The 20154-nt window shown below is 53.0% G+C and overlaps 1 protein-coding gene across 3 annotated transcripts in view; it reads left to right on the top strand.

Annotated features, from left to right (window-relative positions):
* The window catches only part of DCTN1 (dynactin subunit 1), a 30132-nt gene that overhangs the window by 4071 nt on the left and 5907 nt on the right, over window positions 1–20154 (top strand). Inside the window, exons 2-19 of one of the 3 annotated variants that reach the window (XM_069580513.1) lie at window positions 8837–9082; window positions 9355–9433; window positions 9633–9667; window positions 14105–14125; window positions 15410–15601; window positions 15950–16147; window positions 16292–16496; window positions 16573–16651; window positions 16750–16909; window positions 17019–17123; window positions 17291–17482; window positions 17573–17689; window positions 17936–18088; window positions 18687–18847; window positions 18953–19121; window positions 19375–19443; window positions 19681–19743; window positions 19854–20003. In XM_069580513.1, the coding sequence (XP_069436614.1) occupies window positions 8855–9082; window positions 9355–9433; window positions 9633–9667; window positions 14105–14125; window positions 15410–15601; window positions 15950–16147; window positions 16292–16496; window positions 16573–16651; window positions 16750–16909; window positions 17019–17123; window positions 17291–17482; window positions 17573–17689; window positions 17936–18088; window positions 18687–18847; window positions 18953–19121; window positions 19375–19443; window positions 19681–19743; window positions 19854–20003 (2376 nt within the window). In that variant the 5' untranslated portion in view covers window positions 8837–8854. Of the gene's footprint in view, window positions 1–8836; window positions 9083–9354; window positions 9434–9632; window positions 9668–12655; window positions 12701–14104; window positions 14126–15409; window positions 15602–15949; window positions 16148–16291; window positions 16497–16572; window positions 16652–16749; window positions 16910–17018; window positions 17124–17290; window positions 17483–17572; window positions 17690–17935; window positions 18089–18686; window positions 18848–18952; window positions 19122–19374; window positions 19444–19680; window positions 19744–19853; window positions 20004–20154 lie in introns of those variants that run through there. The other 2 variants (XM_069580514.1, XM_069580515.1) reach the window with 2 other exon arrangements.

Raw genomic sequence — 20154 nt, 5'->3', positions numbered from 1 at the left:
CATAATGAGGCCAGGTTTTAATGGGCCGTAGTTTTGCTCTAAGATGCACTTTTGTGGGAGGGGAGTCTCTGGAGGTTTTCAGGCAGGGAGGTGATGTGCTTATATTTTGGGAAGCTAATTGTGGAAATAGACTGAAAGGGGAGGATCTGGATAAGGAACATCAGGAGAATCTTGTAATAACCTGGGCTTGGCTTCGGGCTGAATTAAGGATTAGTGAGGATGGGAAGAAGGGGAGGAATCAGGTTGTAGAGACAGAGATTCCCTGATGTAATGACTAATTAATTGAGAACAAGAGAGGAAATTGTCCAGGATGACTCAGTTTTCTATGCTGGATGGATGGTGGTACCAGTAAAGAGGAGAATATAGAAGAGGAACATTTTCTGGGGGAAGATTCCACGTGTTTTGGGTCCCGTTGAATTTGGGGGTCTGTGGCGCTTAGCTGATGGGTGGAAATGTGGGTCTGGAGTTCAGAAGAGAGTTTGTGCCTTGGGGTGGTGCATGACGCCGTTGAAATGGATGATCCCAGTCACGCTTGCAGAAGGCTGAAGATGACAGAGGGAATGACAAGGCTTAGTGGGCAAGGTAAGAGAATGTTGTCCAGGGAGCCACAGAGGAAAAAGTTGCAGGAGGAGAATCAGCAGCCTCTGTTGCTACAGGGAGGTCGAGGAGGATGAGCTTGGAAAATGTACGTGGAGCTTGGGCAGTTAAGAGGTTGTGGTTACCAGGACTCTTATGTTTTGTTAGTGTGCGCAGCTGTAGTGGAGTTGTAAGGACAGGAGGCAAGTGAATTGAAGAGTGGATGGAAAGTGAGGATAAGGAGGGTGTACTTGAGTAGTTTGGCAAGGAAGGAAGAAAGGAAGATGGTGGCAGCTTGTGGAGAAATAGCAGAAACAAGCGTCAGGTTTTTCTGGAAGTCTCGAGCATGGGTTATCTGATGAGAGGTCACATTTGAAGGTACAACGGAAAAGATGGTCGCAGAGGAGGGTGGAGGGTTGCCTCTGAAGAGAAGACATCGTTTCTTTTGAAGAGGAATGACTGAAAAAAGGGAAAGAATGTGGGAAGAAAGAGGCAACGATGGACACATCTAAATTTGCAAATAGGGTCCATTTCCTTTCTCAGCAAGGTTGTCTGTTGGGGGAGGGGTTCTGGTGTGGGCTCAGACAGGAACAGGGACTTGAGAGTGGCAAGGGAAGGCTTGAAATGACTGTCCAGAGAGGAGAGGGAAAGAGAGCAGACTCAAGGGCGCTCCAAGAACATTGCATACCCTCTGAACTTGAATCCTGCACCGAGGTCTCTCTTTTCCTCTTCTTCGTAATAATTATGGCTGTCATTTATTCAGTGTGTCCTACCAGGCACTCTTATAAGTGCTTTTCAGCCTTGTTAGAAAAGTTTTGTTATTACCTGTGTTTTACAGAAGAAGAAATTGAGGCATGGAACAGTAGTATTTATGTTTGATGAATCTCTTACTTCTGCAGAAATGCCATGCCTTCTCTAAGGCATCAGAGAAAGGCAGAAATTTACTCCCAAGTCCCAGCTTCTGGTCTTGAGGGGCTGGAGTTTAGGGCTGATAAGGAGGGAGCCTTACCAGGCAGGTCTGTGGGTATGATAGTAGATGGGTGGGCAGGGTGGTGGGGTCAGTGTTGCTGCTATCTTTTTGCAACTACATATGGAATTCTGAAATCCTGATGTGACTTCCCAGCAGCTTGACTAGAAGGACAAGTGACTGTAACGATTTGTTACGTATTGCAGGCTGACACTGTGTCACTTGAGATGGTGAATAAGAAAAGAGATCTGTCTCAGTCAGCCAGAAAAAATTTTTTTCTGTCAGTTATGGGACTAGGCAGATCTATAACCTTTCATAATAACATACATTATTAACACTCAGCTTTGGTGTTTTCCCCATTGGTGTGATAGAATTTGTCGGTAAGGTGCATACCTGACCTGAGTGAAAGAGAATGATGAGATGGCATGGATGGAAGAGAATGGACTTACCTTTTCCTGCTGCAGCCACTGGAGCATCATTTCTGTGTCCTTCCTCTTGAGGTTGCCATGGATACGCCTTTGCTTGGTGACTTGAGGGGATTGATTTCCGTTATGATCAGTTGATGACGTGGGTTGAAAAAGAGAAAGGACAGAATGCTCTGCTTCTGGGGAGTGGCTGGTGAGCTGCCCAAAAGGCAGAGCCAAGCATAGCCGAGGTGGCTGTGGCTTTGCTGGCTGCTTTGGGTTTTGCTGAAGTTGTGAAATGGTGCATCTCTCTCTCTACAGCGCAGGCTCAGGGTTCCCTGTCTGCAGGGTCCTAGTGCCAGGGGCTTGTTGATTGATCGAGGGGAGGAAGCAGCAGGAACTTTGAATAGTCTGTTAAGTAGGACTCCCACCAGCTCTGGGAGGGCTGCACTCAAGTGCCTGTCGCCTTCCTGCAAAAGCGCCTTTCTTGAGGATAAGTGAGGCGTATTGTGTAGCTTTCCTTGCTGGCAGTCTGGGCCCTTTGGAAGCGGGTCTGGCGGTCACTGGGTATTCCTAGAGGGGAATATCCTGGGAGGGAGTAGACCTGTTTTCAGTTTGGGAGAGGGCTACAGAAATTTCTGGGGATAAATGAAGAGCTTGGAGAGGTTGAAAAAAAAAGTCTGTTTAGGGTCTAGGTCCTGTCTCTGAGATTTACAAGGCAGGAACAGAAGGCTCCGTGTATCTTCTTTCTGGGTATATCAGGAATCCAGCCTTCCAAGCTTCCAGTCCCCAGGCTTCTGTTCCCCTCTCCTTTCCTGACTCTTGAGGGACTTCTATCCACACGTATCCCTCCCCCACTAGTGCTTTTAGAGATGTGCAACTGCACCCTGGTTTTAAGAAAATCATATCTTGCTGATTACCTTTATGTTTCATTTTATCTCTTTGCAACCAAATCAAAATACCCAGTGCCTAATGCAGTTCAGTTCAAGTGTGTGGACCCTGCTGTCAGACTGCCTGAATTTCAGACCTCTATAGGTGGAATCAGAGAAAGCAAACGATTGGGTTAGCCCAGGATCAAGGTTTGGTAAGGTGAGACAAGAAGAGGTCAGGGGCTCAAAGGATACTGGTATACCAGTAAAAAGCAAGGTGGAAATGGTACAGACTCTTCCTCCTTACCAGTTCCTCCTTAATTCCCAACAGTCTGCTTCTTTTCCTGCCATTTCTGAAATGTTCACCAAGTCCACTGGTAACCTGTTTATCAGACTTAGATTTGTGTCCCTCATCTCTTCCCGTTTTCCTACTTTTTTTTTTTAAGCAATTTTTAATGTCATTGGGAAGGAAGATGGATTAGAAATCCAGGGAGTATCTGTCTTCTGGTTGGGGTAACACATAACTTATAATTGTGTGACTTGGGACGGGTCCCAAAGATTCTGTTGAAGGATCACCTACCTGTTGTTGTTTAGTTGCTTCAGTCGTGTCTGACTCTCTGCGACCCCATGAACTGTAGCCGCCAGGCTGCTCTGTCCGTGGGATTTGCCAGGCAAGAATACTGGAGTGGGTTGCTATTTCCAGCTAGTCAAATGTGCCCCAGTGGCTATGAGACTTAGATGAGTTGTTTGACTTTTGAGACTTGTAAAACGGAAATAATGGAACCCGTGTTGTCTTCATCACAGGTTCGTGTTGGAAGGAGATCGTGAAATTCATATGTTAGTGGTCACAGTTAAATTTGCCCTGAGAAGACCTCGTGACTTATTTCCTCTCTCTTAACCTGTTCGGTTTCCCTTCTCAACTCTGTTACCATCATTCTCATTGCTCCTGCTTGAGAAATCCCAGGTTTATTCATTCCTTTACTTATCCATGCACTCATCTTTCCATCCACTTATTTGTGCAACATCTGAGTTCCTACTGTGTGCAGTTGCCATTGATGAACCCTCTCAGTGGTGATGAAGACAGTGTCTGCAGTTTGTTGAACACATATTCTATGCTAAGCGCTGTGCTAAGTGTTTTACTTCTGTCTTAGTTAATCTTCACAGCATCCCTGTGAGATAAGTATTATTTCCCCCCTTTTTTCAGATAAGGTAACGAGGGCTCCGAAAATATGTTACCTAGAGTGATACCGGTGAGGAAATGGGAGACCAAAGCTGTACCCAGATCTGTCCATCTCCAGAGCCCATACAGGCCTGCTTGCTGCTGCTTTCCCCATGTTTGATCTATTGTAGTTCCTTCTCAGAGTTGGTGTGTTTTTTAGGTAGTGTCTCTGAGTTGGTCCATTTCTTCTTCCCTTTCTTTTTCTCTTATGAGCCTAGTTCAGACCGCCTACCGCCCTTGCTCATTATTGCCGTTAGCGTCCTTGCTGTCATCCCTGTCTTTATCAAGTTGCTATGCCTCAGCCCCATCCCTCTGTCTGCCACCTGTTTGACGTTCCTAAAACAGTTTTCACTATGCCAGTCTTCTGTTCGGGAAAAGTCTGGCTTCCTGTTGCTATTGGATCCAATTCATCTATCTCTACCTGTTGTTAAACTCCCGAATCTATCCATATTTACCTTCTAATACATCTCAACATCAGTGTTAGTTCTTTCAGTAATATTTGACACCGAGTGCCAAGAGCGACGGAATCATAAAGAGGAAACATTGTGGAGTCTGCCTTAACAGGCTTACAGTTTGATAGGAGAACTCATCTAGAATTCTTTATTTCAGCCAAGCTAGGCATCTTTAATCTTCCCCACTCAAGCAGAATTATCCTTTGTCTACTCATACTGTCGTCACAAATTATGTTTGTAGGCCTTTCCTTTCCACATATTCCACCCCCCGCCCCGCAAAAAAACCCTCATATAAGGCATAATCAAGTACCCCTGTTCTTTCTAGCTCACCTTGCTCCTCTCTGTAGTTCCTTATAATATGTATAGCCTAGACATTTAAGACCTGTCGAGCTTTTGTACTTTTTATAGAGCACTTCTATATGCTTTATCGTATTTGAGTATTAATGTAGATATGCCAGGTGACAGTCTCCCTTTAGAGAAGAAGCAGCATCCGAGAAGTTAGATGAGTGTATAGACTTGTGTTGCTGGGGAGCTCTGTGGTGTCCTCAGATGTGTGCTCCTCTGAATCTTGGAAGGTCATGTGGTCCAGAGGAAGAGCGTGTTTTGGAGGCCTAGAACTATGTGTGGTAACAGAGGGTAACAGTGCACATGGTTCTGATTCAGGCTTTGGCTATAGTTTTGGCTCCTCTCCTTGTCTTCTGTGTCACTTCAGAGAAGTCACTCAGTTCTCCGAGCCCCAGCTTCTTGTCAGCGTTGTTCCTAGCCTGCCTCTCTGTGGGGTTATTTTGATGTCCGGATTTGATGATAACTTTTGTTATTAGCTAACTTTTGTTGAGTACTCACTGAATACCAGGCGCCGTCCTAAATGTCATACATGGATTGTCTCAGCTAATCCTCACAGCAGCTCTGAGATGTTCTCTGCCCGCGGTTGACAAATGAGCAGATTGAGGCGCAAAGATGTTAAGCAGCTGGACCAAGTTTTTGTAGCTATCAAATGGTGAAGCCATGAATTGAATGTAAGCAGTCTTGAGTCTAGAACTGGTACTGTTAACCACAGTACTAACGAGTGTTTTTTAAGGTGCTCTGTAGACTGTAAGGTGCTCTGAACATGCAGAAGTCCAGTTTGCAAGGAGCTGCGTGGCCCTGCGTAATGGTGAATAGGGAAAGGAGGGGGCAGCATGGATATGTTGCAGGAGAGATAAATGGTTTCCTAGGGGGTCTGACCAGCATTGGAGATGTGGAAAGGTGTTTTGGGGGCCCTATATCTGGCTGTTGGCTGTCATTCTACTATTAGGCTATCTGGTTTTCCTTAGAAAGTGGAATGGAGGAAGACCCTGTTCGGCCAGTGAAGCCCAGCATGGACAAGACAGGTAGCCCTCGGCCCAGAGGCCCTACGTGCATACTGACCTGGGGGAGCCATAGGTCAGACCCTAGGACAGTCTCGTTGGCTACTTAGGGGCATGGCAACCTTTGCCAATTTGGGGGAAGCTGGAGTACTTGACTTGCTTTGCTGTGTGTGTGTCTGTGTGTGTGTGTCTGTGTGTGTGTGTGTCTCTGTGTGTGTCTGTGTGTGTGTGTCTCTGTGTGTGTCTCTGTGTGTGTCTGTGTGTGTGTGTCTGTGTGTGTGTCTCTGTGTGTGTGTCTCTGTGTGTGTCTCTGTGTGTGTCTGTGTGTCTGTGTGTGTGTCTGTGTGTGTGTCTGTGTGTGTGTGTCTGTGTGTGTGTGTCTGTATGTGTGTCTGTGTGTGTCTCTGTGTGTCTGTGTGTGTGTCTCTGTGTGTGTCTGTGTGTGTGTGTCTGTGTGTGTGTGTCTCTGTGTGTGTCTGTGTGTGTGTGTCTGTGTGTGTCTCTGTGTGTGTGTCTGTGTGTGTGTCTGTGTGTGTGTGTCTGTGTGTGTGTCTGTGTGTGTGTGTCTGTGTGTGTGTCTGTGTGTGTGTCTGTGTGTGTGTCTGTGTGTGTGGAGTTGCCTCTATTGCTGCTTTTCCTTTGCTATATATTGGGCATGGGCCTGGCTGCTCTGGCCCAGGGTGAGATTGAAATTTAAACCCTGATCACGTGGGTTTGAACCGGACTCCCAAGTTTAGAAAGGAGAGGGAGAAGGAAGAGCATCAGAAGGGGCTGAGAGACCCTTCTGGCTGGGAGAGGCCCTGGCAGCTGATTGTTTGGAAGTGTCACTTGAAGCTGGCAGGGCTGCTGCCCTCTAACATCGTGGGGGTGGGCAGGTGGCAGAGGGTGAGGGGGTGCAGACCAGGAGAGTCATCAGGGCTGTGCTCCCAGCGTAGGACAGTGTCCTCTAGAGGTGAGCGTTGAGAGTCTGTGGCGTGGGCCCTCGTCGCCTCCTCGCTGTCTGTCTGGACTGGCCCAGGTGCAGCAGGGGGGCACTAGGACCCAGAGGCTAGCTCGGTTCCTGACAAGTCTAGAGCAGCACTAGCGCAGAGTGAGACTCATCAGCTGGCAAGCAGGATTCGGTGTCTCTGGGTTCAGGAATCCTCCAGCAGCAGAGGGGACTTGCTCCTCAGCCCCTTTCTCCATTCCCTCCCCTACCCCAGTAGGCCACCCAGTGAGGTCCATGGACGGGGGAGGGCCACGCCTGCCAGCTTCTGTGTTTGTCCATGAGGGCCTGGAGCCCTAGCCCTCCTGCCTAGGTCTCTGCCTTTTCTCTCTGTCTTTGGTCAGCTGGGGGTGGGGGTGGAGGCCGAGTGAGCAACATGGCCCAGAGCAAGAGGCACGTGTACAGCCGGGTAAGTGGCCCTGATCTGGGATGGCCATGGGAGGGCTGCTGGAGAAGGCCTGGTGCCTGTGGACAGTGCTGTGGGGGCTGGGAGACAAAGCTGGACTCGGCCGGGGCCACTCGCAGCCCTGATGGGGTTAGACGGCATAGGCGTCCCTTCCCAGAGTTGGGCCCTTTGTGGGTACTGGTGAGGCCTGACCTTTGACTCTAGCTGGACCGCAGGCCAGAGGTTCCTGAGGGGGCCGGACTTGTCCTGGGGATTTCAAATGGGGTTGGTGGGTTGGAATGGCCTTTATTGTTTGTTGCTTGCTTTCTTGCTCTTCTGGCTCAGATTGGCTCTGTAGCCACTGTGTGTCCACCTGGTCCTGAGGTTTATTAGGGTTAGGACGGTGGTGACAGTCTCTGACTTTGGGGCCAGCCCTGATGTGCCTGTTAGCTCCTTTTATTGTCAGGTCCATGAGAGCTGCTCAACTGTCCCAGGTATGATTTGGCCTCTCATAGCCCCTGGGAATGGCATCCTCGCCTTCTTGGATGAGTTCTTTGGGGAAGAGAGTTGGGCAGTGACTGGCTCTAGCAGAGCTTCCTTAGGAAGCCAAGCGGGAGCATCAGAAGGGAGCCCTGTGAGGTCTTCAGGTCCATGCTGTCACTTCTTCATGCCTCATTCTCTGTTGCGAGGCCCCTGGTTCATGGAGCTGCTGTTGCTAAAAATGGCTTAGGTGTGATTTTCTTCTAAGCCATGGGCCTATTTGGGACCTAATTTCATGTCTTGTCATCACGAGTATGTCAGAAGCCGAGAGCTTCCCAAGGACAATGTTTAGTCTATTCCCTTGGCTTGCCTATTCATTTGGGCCACTAGGCAGAGTCGGGGGACAGTTTGCAGGACAGATCTGAGATACCAGATTGGCCTAGCCTTTATATATTTATTTATTTGTAGCAAGATAGCATGAGTGAAGGATCTCCAAAGCTTATAGATGGAGTCAATTGACCAGGGCTGAGGCCTGGAAGAAGGGAGTTAAGTGGTTGAATGGGCTTGGTGAGGCATCTCAGGGTGTCATGGTGGGGGGGCGGGTCAGGTTGTAGAGGAGGCCCAGTTGTGTGCCGCTGAAAGGGAGAGGCCTGAGAGAGCCGTGTGAGCCTCAGGGAGGACAGGCAGAGGCAGGGAGGGGAGCTGGGCTCTGCGCGAACACTCACTGGCTCACCCATCTTCCCAGCTCCGGCTTCTATGTCAGGCACTGGGTTGTGGGGAACCACTGTAAACAGTTAACTCGCTTGAGCTTCATTCCCCTCCTAGGGGACAGTGCTCCTGAGAAAGTAGCCATGTGGAGTGACATTCACAGATCTATCAATGAATTCTGATTTATTAAAGTTAAATATAAACTCCTAAAAATTCTCACAGATTCCAGGGGAGTTTGAAGAAGTTTTATAACATAACACTGACATTTTTCCAAAATAAATTTGGTAGGTGTTGGCGGGGGGCACTCTAATTTGAGAATGGGGTTCAGGCAAGTGAATTCTGGTCCTTTTTCAGGCCAGGATGCTGACTGGGGCCTCTCTTTTATATTAGGATGACACCCTGAACCTGAGGCTCTTAACTGTGTATGTTTGCGTGTGTCTTTCAGACTCCCAGTGGCAGCAGAATGAGTGCTGAGGCAAGTGCCCGGCCCCTGCGAGTGGGCTCCCGTGTGGAGGTGATTGGAAAAGGCCACCGTGGCACCGTGGCCTATGTTGGAGCCACACTCTTTGCTACTGGCAAATGGGTAGGTGTGATCCTGGATGAAGCAAAAGGCAAGAATGATGGAACCGTCCAAGGCAGGAAGTACTTCACTTGCGATGAAGGACATGGCATCTTTGTGCGCCAATCCCAGGTACGCACTTCCTGCTGTGTGTGTGTGTGTGTGTGTGTGTGTGTGTGTGTGTACACGTGCTGTTGCATGTGCAGCTGGTGTGTTGGTGTTCTCTTTTCCTGGGCATGAGCCTGAGTCTCTGGTTGGGAGAGTGGGAGGTAACGAGGGAGGGAAGATCGAGAGCTATGCTTAGGGAATCTGCCCTGTATTCTAGGCTTGCTTAGGGCCTGAAGAGGGGCCCGTATTACATCCAGCCTTGATCTAGCTATACTGAGTCTATTCTGTGGCCTCAGATCCAGGTATTTGAAGATGGAGCGGATACTACTTCACCAGAGACACCTGATTCCTCTGCCTCAAAGGTCCTCAGAAGAGGTAACAACCACCCACTTAAGTTCCCCCCTCACACGCAGGAGTCCCCAGGACTTCTCCCCAGAACAGGGGGCCGCAGTGCATCCTGAGACTTTCTGTCACCACCATATTTTGTTGTTACGTCTTGCCTACCCTGCCATGACGTTCTCTGCTCCTGTCCCTCCACACAAACGCATGCTTTGTTTCTGTTTGCATTCTACAGAGGGAGCTGACTCAAATCCAAAGACCAGCAAACTGGTAAGTGGTCAGGGATGGCAGTGGGGAGTCATGGAGGACAGAGGGAGAAGAGAAAGGAGGGAGGCCCATGCTAGGTCTTACTTGTCTGCTGCTTCCGCCCGAGGCAGTGAACTGAGTTAGCCTTTCCAGGCTCCGTCCTCCCTGAGAAGGAAACTTTTCTGGGTGTGAGTTGCCGCTTTAGGTGTAAAGGTGCTAGCAGGGAAAAGCTACCAACGCCCAGAAGCTCTGGGTCTGTTGGAACTGAGGCTGGGGGTGAAAGGGAGGACCGGTCTGCCCCTAGCAGTGTTGTTGCCAACTTCCTACCTTTTGGTACCTGAGGCTGCCGTCATCTGATGGATGTAGGGTAGTGGGTAAGGTGAAAACTGGAGGAGGAAGGTGCTCTCTGGTTCACAAGTAAGTGGAAAGGAGCTGGGCCCTCTGCCATCTTTTCAGGTTATATGTAGAGGGCCCACTGCAGCTCCCCTCCGCTGCTCTGCACAGGGTGTGTGAGGTGGGGCTCCCAGCTCTCCAGCTCCTCTGGGCAGGGTGTGGACCTCCTGGAAGCTGATCTTGAGGGAGGCCTCATCTCACTTACCCTGGCCTTGACAGTGACCTGCTCCTCCCATACCGGTGTTCGCCTGTTGGTCTTAATACCTACACCCAAGATGTCTGACCAGCTACCACAGTGTGTTGTTTAAGTCTGTTCTCTAACTCTGCCCTTTCCAACTCCTCATGCAGCGGGGACTGAAGCCTAAGAAGGTGGTGTGTTTACTATTTGTGCCTGGGTGGGTGAGGGCCATGAGCCCCCTCCCCAGCGGTCTTGCATGTCCTTGGGCTGCTTCATGCATGTATGTGTGACCTTGGGGCTGGGATGGCCAGAGGAAATGGCAGCCTTGGCTTTCAGAGTTCCTTTGAGGGGTGTCCAGGCCCAGATCGTGTTAGGGACGATCCCCACTCCTCCTCACACTCTGCCCATCGCCTCGGGACTTCTAGTCAGAGACTCCAAGCATTTGACTGTAAATAGAGCAGCATGGAAGAGAGCATTGACTGGGTTACAGTGGATTCTCACTTAGCCTGAACTTAGGGTCAGTGGGAGGAGAGACTGGGGGTGTGGAGGTGAGGAGGTTAGCTAAGTAGGTGGGAGGTCAGGGAGCCGAGCACAGGAAGAGCAGTGCTAAGTTGAGAGCCTGAGTGGGGCCTGCTTCTGGTGCTGTGGCCGGAATGCACACCTTTGCTCTGCTCCGTCCTTCTTTCCCCGCCTCTTCCTTCCTCTGGTGTTGTGCCCGGGGCCTGACTCCCGCACCTTACAGCCTTCCATCAGCCATCGGTGGAGTGGGGCTGCCACCCCTGAGACTCTTTCAGTCTGAAGTTGCTGCCATGCCCACTTCCTCACACCAGCTCATGCCTTCGGGCTGTGCCCGAGCCACCTCCGACCTGCATGTGCCTGTCTGGCCTGTGTGTGCTGTGCTGTGTGTATGAAGTTCTGTGATTTCTGTGTTACCCGTCTGTGTCAGGACCTTCTGAGTCTGCATGGAGAGCTGTTAGACTGGGGCAGTGGGAGGGGAGAGTGAAACTTCTCTATTTTGATTTCTGGTTGGTGGTGGGTCCTCACTTTGGAGTCTTGCCTTGGAAGAGACGACATGATGGTCCTTGCTTTGGGGCCCTGGCTTGGGAGGGGATGGGGGTATACGAAGGAAGATAATTCTCTAAAGGACGCTGGGCCCATTCCAGGAACTTGGCTTCTTCCCTTGATTATTGGCTCCTGGTTGGGGCTCCCATCCTGCATCAGACCCCAAATAGAGAAGAGCATGGACCTGCAGTCTACTGTCTATGGAGGGCTTCTGGCTGCAGTCTGATCTGACCATGGGTGGGATGTGAGCTGTGCCCAGATCCGGCTGACTAGGGAAGTGTGGCAAAGCCTAGTAGGCTGCCTGCGCTGGTGTGCAGCACCTCCTGGGCTTGGGGTGCAGCACCTCCTGGGCTCACGGTCAAGTTGTCGAGTCCTTCCCTGGTTCTTTCTCTCCAGTGCTGCTCTCGCAGAGCATCACTTAACACAGGAAACAGGGAGCTAGCGCAGAACAAAAGAAGGGACTTTGAGGGGCAGGGGGGAAGAGGGACCCAGATGTCTCTGGAAGGTGCCCAGTCCTTTCTGGAAGCTCTGTAGAGGCGGGCTCTAACCTGCCCACAACCCAGGGAGAGTTGGGAAGGGAGCCAGATGCTGTCATTAGAGCTGCTACTGCCCAGATGGAATGTTCTCCGGGTTTCTTAGTGTGCCCCACAGAGCCGATGCAGGAATGCTGGGTGTGTGCGCGCCTGATGAGCCACCAGCAGGGTATCATCAGTGTGTATAAGAGACAGAAGTAGAGTTGACCGGGTTGTAGACTGAGGGGAGTGTGAGCATGAGAGAGGCCTGGTGAAGCAGTGAGGTCCCATGTCCCTGTGCAGTGATACCCTGGTTCCAGAGAGGTCATTACAGAAATGGGACAGCCCCCAGCCCAATTTCTTTGAGCAAATCCTTGGGGATGCGGGAGAGGGAGGAGCCAGCCAGAACCTGTTCTTTGGAGGAGGAAGCAGGGCGGGCTTAGCAGAGGACTTTGTCCAGTCAGGAGGAGGAGGAGGAGCCATCAGAGCCTGGTGGTTGCTAGGTGACTGAGGAGCAGTGGCTCCACCCCTCGCGGAGCAGAGGAGGGTGGGTGCATGACGTCAGGTGGAGCTGGTGCGGCGGCCACTGAGGCTGCCGTCAGCCTAAGCTGGCGAACTAGGCCGGGGGCCTCCCCAGTGCCTCTCCGGTGCCTGCCGGAGCCTGGCCAACCCCACCGTGCACCGGTGGGGGCTTCTGCATCGGAGCTGCAGCCGTTAGCCAGCTGGGGAGCTGCCGGGCCGGGGAGCTGAGGCTGCATTGTTGGGATTTGATACACTAATCTCCTGTCTCCGCCGCCTTTCCCTCTGTTCGGTCTCTTTCCCTCCCTCCCTTGGCCTGTCCTTGCTCCTCTTTCCTCTCCTGGCTTTCTTTGGTTTTCTGCAATGATGAGACAGGCACCGACAGCCCGAAAGGTACTCTTGCTTGCTCTGGTCCTGCTGCCAGGTTGCCAGCGTGATGGTGGCAGCGGGCGCTGGGGTGGGGGTGGGGGCTGCTCAACTTGCTCTATCTGGTTGGGGGACGAGGATGGGGATGAAGGCGGGGGGCAGGGAGAGTGTGTGTCACTGCCATGCCCCACACCCTGGGCGTTTGCTCCCTAGCCTTCCTGCTCTTGGCTCTGAATCTCTGTTTTAGGCCTTGTACCCAGTGGCCTCACCAGCTTGAGCTTCAGGCAGCTTTTGCTGCAAACTGGCTCTGGATGTGTTTCCTAGGAGAGAATCTGGAGAAGCAGGTCCAGATGTCTTTGTGCCTCTAACAAGCCTGCCTCACTCAACCTTTGCTAGAATGACACTTGGTCGCAATACTAGCATCCCTCCCCGACTGGGGTCCGTATCGGGGGCTTTCTCTAGAACAGTGTGTGACACATAGTTATGGAGGCTTAGCCCAGGGTAGTAGAGGTGGGGATTGGTCTCCCTGGGAGACCTAGAAGGGCCCAGGCCAAGTCTTGTGTTTGCCAGAGCTCTGAGCCCCTGGGTATCAAGAATACTGTTTGGGAGTTGGAGTTAATTGTCTGTTTATCACTTTGCAATAGTCCGGGGTGGCTGATCTCCGATCTGGTGTAGGGCAGTAGTTTCCTATGCTGCTGCCTGCCCCCACCTCCTTTCTTGCAGCCGGGTGGGGTCACTGTGCTGAGCTCTGGGCTTCTGGCTAATGCAGTATTCATGGTTGTGACACCTGAGCCCTCTGCCATGGGGATGGGGACTGCTGCAGGAACTGGTCCTGGGGAAGCGCGTGGGGGTGGGGCATATGGCCTCACTGTGCTCCCTGGGGGACCTGATCTCCCCTAGCTGGTTTCATATCACTGCTAGGCTTGTATCATCATTCTTGTCACATGGTATTTCTCAGGAGTCCTGTGTGGAATCTAGCACTCTAAGGAAGGGGCTGACCTGGGAAAGTCCTTGGGAGTGGTGGATGGGCGGGGCTCTGGGCTGGAGTGGGAGAGGTGGTTGTGGGAGGACTCCTCTCTGGCCTCTGGAGACCCTCTCTACCAGCTGCTGGCTTTGGTCTCCTGTGGCTCAGCCTGGGAGACGGGGACATCATTTCCAGGGTGTCCGAAGGGGTGAGGCCTACAAGGGTAGGACAGAAGTGGGAGAAGGAGCCAGTGGGAAATAGGAGTTCCATCCTGGAGTAGGATCAAGGTGACTCACGGGAAGGAGGGCACGGGAAGGAGGGCCGGGTCGGGGAGGAGGGAGGGACTGCTGACTGGAGCCTCGTGTCTGCTGCTTCTGCTCTCATTGCTGTCCCTTCTGCTGTCTGTCTTTCTGCCATTACCCTTTCTTCCCTGACTACTCCTCCTCTGGCTCCTGTTGCCTGTCCAGACTACAACTCGGCGGCCCAAGGTGAGGAAAAAACAGGCCTCTGTACCAGCCACTGCTGAGTGGACACAGATTTCTTAGGCGTGTGCATGTATGTGGCCTTTTGTATGAGCAAGTGTAAGTTGGTCACAGTGTGTCCTGGGTTCCCTTAAGGGGAGTGAGGGTTCTGAGGGTAAGGACAGGCCCCTCCTGGGAAAGTGACTTCCAGCTCTTAGGTGCATGTCTGAGCCAGCAGCTTGAGTGTAGAAGAGAAACGAGAGTGGTTGTGGTTAGCCAAGGCAGACTTTCTTGAAGAAGGGCATCTTCTTCCAGCCACTTTTGACCGGCTTTTGGCGAGTGTGTGCGTGTGTGTGTGTGTGTTGCTGGGGAAGGGGCAGGGAATTAGAAGAAATGTGAACAAGAACTTGGAATGTAAATGTCAGGGGCTACGGAGGTGGGTGTGTCTGTGAAAGGCCTTGGGTGGGGACGTCCGTGGATAGCATGTGGTCTCTGGGTGTCAGCCCACTGGGAGGGCTTTAGGGCTCAGCGCTACAGGGAGGAGCACTGGGCAGGCCTGTCTGCTCTAGCACCTCAGTGCCACAGGGACCTGGGTACTGTCACCTGATTAGAGCCCCTCTGTCTTGGAGGAGGGGGGTGACAGATAGGTTGGCGGTACGGACCTTGTTTCAGAGGAGAGCCAAGGATTACAACTTTCACCCTGGCCCTTTTACTTGCAGGATCCCCTGAAATAGACCAGGGGGAGGAGGATGAGCTTGATTTATCAAAGTGTAGAGCCCAGGACCCCCAGTTTTAGCCCAGCCTTCTCTGGGAACGTGAGAATTAGAGATCGGTCTGTTCTTTCTCTCTGGGAATGACCCTGAGGTGCTTGTTCCCTCTGGGGGAGGTGGGTACAGGCCCAGAGCAACAGTAGCGCTGGGAGTATTAAGAAATTGCTACAGTGATTACAAGTGGGTCACAAAAGGAATGGTCAAGGGAGTGAGGGCTTCTGCCCTAGCAGGGTAGTGCTAGACCTTGGAGGAATGTGGGGTCAGTGCCAAGGGAGGAGTCCGGTAATCGTATGTCTTCTTCCGTCCCTCCCTCCCCTGCCATCCCCCCACCCAAATCCCGCCCGGCCCTTTGTCACTGCCTCTGACTGTGGCGCTTTCCCTCTGCCCTTCACTGCTTCTCTGTTCTCTCTGTCCTGTGATCCTCTTTGCCTTTTTCCTTCTCTGTCACTTCCTTCACTGTATGCTCGTATTCTGTCTCACTCTCTTTCACCACCCCTGTCCCCTGCACTTTCTCTGGTCTGCCCCTGCCCTCTCGGAATAGCCCACCCGCCCAGCCAGCACTGGGGTAGCCGGGGCCAGTGGTTCCCTGGGCCCCTCTGGCTCAGCATCAGCAGGTGAGCTGAGCAGCAGTGAGCCCAGCACCCCGGCTCAGACTCCGCTGGCAGCACCCATCATCCCCACGCCGGCCCTCACCTCTCCTGGAGCAGCACTCCCACTTCCTTCCCCTTCTAAGGTAAGCTCTGGGTTTGGAGCAAAGAAGAACCAAGACACAAAGGGGCCTGTGACCCCTGACAGGGTCCTAGAAGTTTCCCGGGTTGGGGGAGACCCAGAACCTTGGATTAGAAGGGTGGGGTCCCAGCATATAAGTATCCCATTACTGACTAAGCCACCCTTTCACCTCTGCCCTTCTTCCACACTTACTCCATAGGGAGCGGGCTCTTCACAGACACTTGTATGCCACTTGCTTTGGCCCTGGACCTGGAGTGATATCTGCACACATGCCTGTCCTTCCTCTCCAGCTCAGTCTTGATGGGGAAAAGCGGGGAGGCTATGCGCGGACTGAAGCGTCTCTCCTTTGCAGGAAGAGGAGGGGCTGAGGGCCCAGGTGCGGGACCTGGAGGAGAAGCTGGAGACCCTGCGGCTGAAACGTGCAGAAGACAAGGCAAAACTGAAAGAGCTGGAGAAACACAAGATCCAGCTGGAGCAGGTGCAGGAATGGAAAAGCAAAATGCAGGAGCAGCAGGCAGACCTGCAGCGGCGCCTCAAGGAGGCTCGGAAGGTGGGACTTGGGGTGAAGAGGGAGTCTGGGGAGGCACGGGGCCCGAGGAGGCGTACTGGAAGCTGGAACTGGAGCCTGGACTGTCCTGTGAAAAGGCACATAGGCGTCCCTGTGATTGTGCCTGCACCCTCCACTTTTCTTCAGGAAGCCAAGGAGGCCCTAGAGGCAAAGGAACGCTACATGGAGGAGATGGCCGACACTGCTGACGCCATCGAGATGGCCACGCTGGACAAGGAGATGGCCGAAGAACGGGCCGAGTCCCTGCAGCAGGAGGCCGAGGTGCTGCGGGAGCGTGTGGAAGAGCTCACTACCGACTTGGAAATCCTCAAAGCTGAGATTGAAGAGAAGGGTAAGGGGCCAGGAGCTACCGGGGGCCAAGTGATGGGGTTGGACCCCTGACTGAAAGTATGAATGGTCTTCCCCAGGCTCAGATGGTGCCGCATCCAGTTACCAGCTCAAGCAGCTTGAGGAGCAGAATGCCCGCTTAAAGGATGCCCTCGTGAGGTAGGGTCCTCTCACTGACAGGCTCACTCTCCTGCCTCCAGATCTGTGAGTGACTTGATACCTGGTCTTTCTCCTTCTCTCTTGCCATTTTTCCACAGAATGCGGGATCTTTCTTCCTCAGAGAAGCAGGAGCACGTGAAACTCCAGAAGCTCATGGAAAAGAAGAACCAAGAGCTGGAAGTTGTGAGGCAACAGCGGGAGCGTCTGCAGGAGGAGCTGAGCCAGGCAGAGCGCACCATTGATGAGCTCAAGGAGCAGGTCTGAGCAGCCCAACCGCTTGCCCAGAGCACTGCGATGCTCGCCTTCCGATGTCTCCTCTGGCTTGGCACCGTTCAGTCCTTCTCCTTGTTTGCTCTGTCTGACACAGGTGGATGCTGCTCTGGGGGCGGAGGAGATGGTAGAGACACTGACAGACCGGAACCTGGATCTGGAAGAGAAAGTGCGCAAATTGAAGGAGACGGTGGGGGACTTGGTAAGAGAAGAGCAGACTGCTGACTTACAACCTTGATGGAGGGTATTTGGAAGAGACTTGCCGTGAGAAGGGTTGACGTGATCCCTGATCTTTGAGTAGGGTGTGTAGTGAGTGCACCCACCCTGACTCTGACTTTTCTTTGCCCCAACCACCTTGTGGTCGCCCAGGAAGCAATAAATGAAATGAACGATGAACTGCAGGAGAACGCCCGTGAGACGGAACTGGAGCTGCGGGAGCAGCTAGATATGGCGGGTGCCCAGGTACGGGACGCCCAGAAGCGTGTGGAAGCGGCCCAGGAGACAGTCGCAGACTATCAGCAGACCATCAGGAAGTACCGCCAGCTGACTGCCCACCTGCAGGTGCCTGCACACCCACTGCTCTCTGCCCACGATTGCCCCGGGGCTTCCCCCATGACTTAGCTGTGTCTTGTCGCCCATCCTTGCTCCCAGGACGTGAATCGGGCACTGACAAACCAGCAGGAAGCGTCTGTGGAGAGGCAGCAGCAGCCACCTCCAGAGACTTTTGACTTCAAGATCAAGTTTGCCGAGACTAAGGCTCATGCTAAGGTCAGGGAAGTGGGTGAGCTGGAGAGGGGTGGGTGTTGGAGACCCCAGCCTGGGTGTGGCCATGGGCTGATCCGCTGCGGGGTTCTGGCCTTCAGGTTCCTGGAGTTGGGAGTGCTTTGTGCGGTGGTTTGGAAGACTCCTGGCCTGGGCCTGTCCTAGAAGCAGGAGACACATTGGAACGTGGCATGGAGGTCAGGAGGGTCTCCGCAGCCTAGCTGAGAGCCCACCCCCCTGTCTCCCTCGCAGGCAATTGAGATGGAGTTGAGGCAGATGGAGGTGGTCCAGGCCAACCGGCACATGGGCCTGCTGACAGCCTTCATGCCCGACAGCTTCCTTCGGCCGGGCGGGGACCACGACTGCGTCCTGGTGCTGCTGCTCATGCCTCGACTCATTTGCAAGGTACGGTCTGCCGGCCACTTTCCCAGCAGGGGTCTGCTGAGCTGGCCGTGAGCCAGGCACTGGGGATGCCAAGCAAAGGTGGCAGTCATTGTCCTGCTCTCAGGGTTTATGATGTACAGGGACGCAGAATCACAGACAGATGTATGTTACAGATGATGTTTTATGAAGGGGAGGTGCAGGGTGTGAAGTGGAGGTAGTGTCTGGGAGAGAGCACCGCTGGGGAGCCGATGGAGACAGTGGGCTATTACTGAAGGAGTACCATTTGAGGTGAGACCCAGAAGATGACTGGAGTTCGTGGGGGGATAACTGTCCAGATCACGCTCTAGTTGGAAAGGCAGTGGGAGCAGCAGCTTTAAGGTGGGAAGGAGCTGGTCCTACTGGTCCTGCTGCCCTGGTAGCCCGCATCCGAATCTTCATCAGCACCAGCAGTCACATCACCCTTTGCCCACGTGCGACTCCCTGCCCATCTAAGAGCTGTTGCTGCTTTCTCTCCCATGTCTTCATGCCCTCTACATAGTTGCTCAGCTCTCTATAGTCCTGAGTCTGTGTTCTCCATCCTCTGCTCTGAGCCCCATGTCTCTGGTGCTTCTTCCCACAGGCAGAGCTAATCCGGAAGCAGGCCCAGGAAAAGTTTGAACTAAGTGAGAGCTGTTCAGAGCGGCCAGGACTTCGAGGTGCTGCAGGGGAGCAGCTCAGCTTTGCTGCTGGGCTGGTGTATTCACTGAGTTTGCTGCAGGCCACACTCCATCGTTACGAGCAGTAAGTGATCCCTGGCCTCCACAGCGGGGCCATGGGTCCCAGGTTGGCTGGAACTGAGGTTGCCTTGTAGACTCTGGCCTCACAGGGCCCTCCTCTGGTCTCCAGTGCCCTCTCTCAGTGCAGTGTGGACGTGTATAAGAAGGTGGGCAGCCTCTACCCTGAGATGAGTGCCCACGAACGCTCCTTGGACTTCCTCATTGAGCTGCTGCACAAGGATCAGCTGGATGAGACTGTCAACGTAGAGCCTCTCACCAAGGCCATCAAGTACTACCAGGTCTGGGGCAAGAATTGAGGCTTAGCACAGGAGGAGGGAGGGTTTCTTCTGGGGCTGTTGCCAGTGTAGCCAAGGTTATATGTCCCAGGCTGAAGGCACAAAACTCTTAGATGAACTCACCTTAGGATGTTGAGGGTTTTGGATTCTTTCATACCTCTGGAGTCCCTTGATAACTGGGGCTCAAACTGAAGTTTGGGAAGAATGCTGTGTTCCTCCAAGGCCTAAAGACTGTTCATTTGCCATCCCTCCTCAGCATCTATACAGCATCCACCTTGCTGAACAGCCTGAGGACAGTACCATGCAGCTGGCTGACCACATTAAGGTGAGGTGTTTGGGCCAATGGTTGAGCCCCTTATAGAGATCGGAAATGAAAGACATCAGATCACACCCTCAAAGGGTGTCACATAAGACTGAAACCGGGTCACTAAGGCCAGATCAGGGAAGCCAGAGAGCTCACTTATGGATGGGGTCAGCAAAGGGTGGAGACTTCTCTTAGAGATGTTAATGGGGCAGAAGGGCCCCGTTGGAGGCTGACAGCCACGTGCTTCTGTCTTCACAGTTTACCCAGAGTGCCCTGGACTGCATGAGTGTGGAGGTGGGACGGCTACGGGCCTTCTTGCAGGTGAGAGCGCAACCAGATCTGTTGGCGTTCCTCTTCCTTCGGAGTCCCCACCTCCTTGCCCCCAGCCCTAATTCTGACTTGGCTTCCCATCTGTCTCCTCTTCTGAGTAGGGTGGACAGGAGGCTTCAGATATTGCCCTCCTGCTCCGGGACCTGGAAACTTCGTGCAGTGATACCCGGCAGTTCTGCAAGAAGATCCGGCGGCGGATGCCAGGGACGGATGCACCTGGGATCCCGTCTGCACTGGCCTTTGGACCACAGGTGTAGGGCTGTGCAGGGGGGCGGGAAGGAAACTGAGCAGAACCAAGAGGGGCGCAGCATGTCGAGACCTGGATCCAGTCAGGGGGCAGGAATGGTTCTGAGGTAGCTGGGCACTGAGGTGTGGAGCCCAGAGGGGGCTCCTGACTCCAGC

Source organism: Ovis canadensis, chromosome 3 (genome assembly GCF_042477335.2).
Source record: "Ovis canadensis isolate MfBH-ARS-UI-01 breed Bighorn chromosome 3, ARS-UI_OviCan_v2, whole genome shotgun sequence".
Taxonomy (NCBI): Eukaryota; Metazoa; Chordata; class Mammalia; order Artiodactyla; family Bovidae; genus Ovis; species Ovis canadensis.
This window is presented reverse-complemented; position numbering and strand designations above follow the sequence as displayed.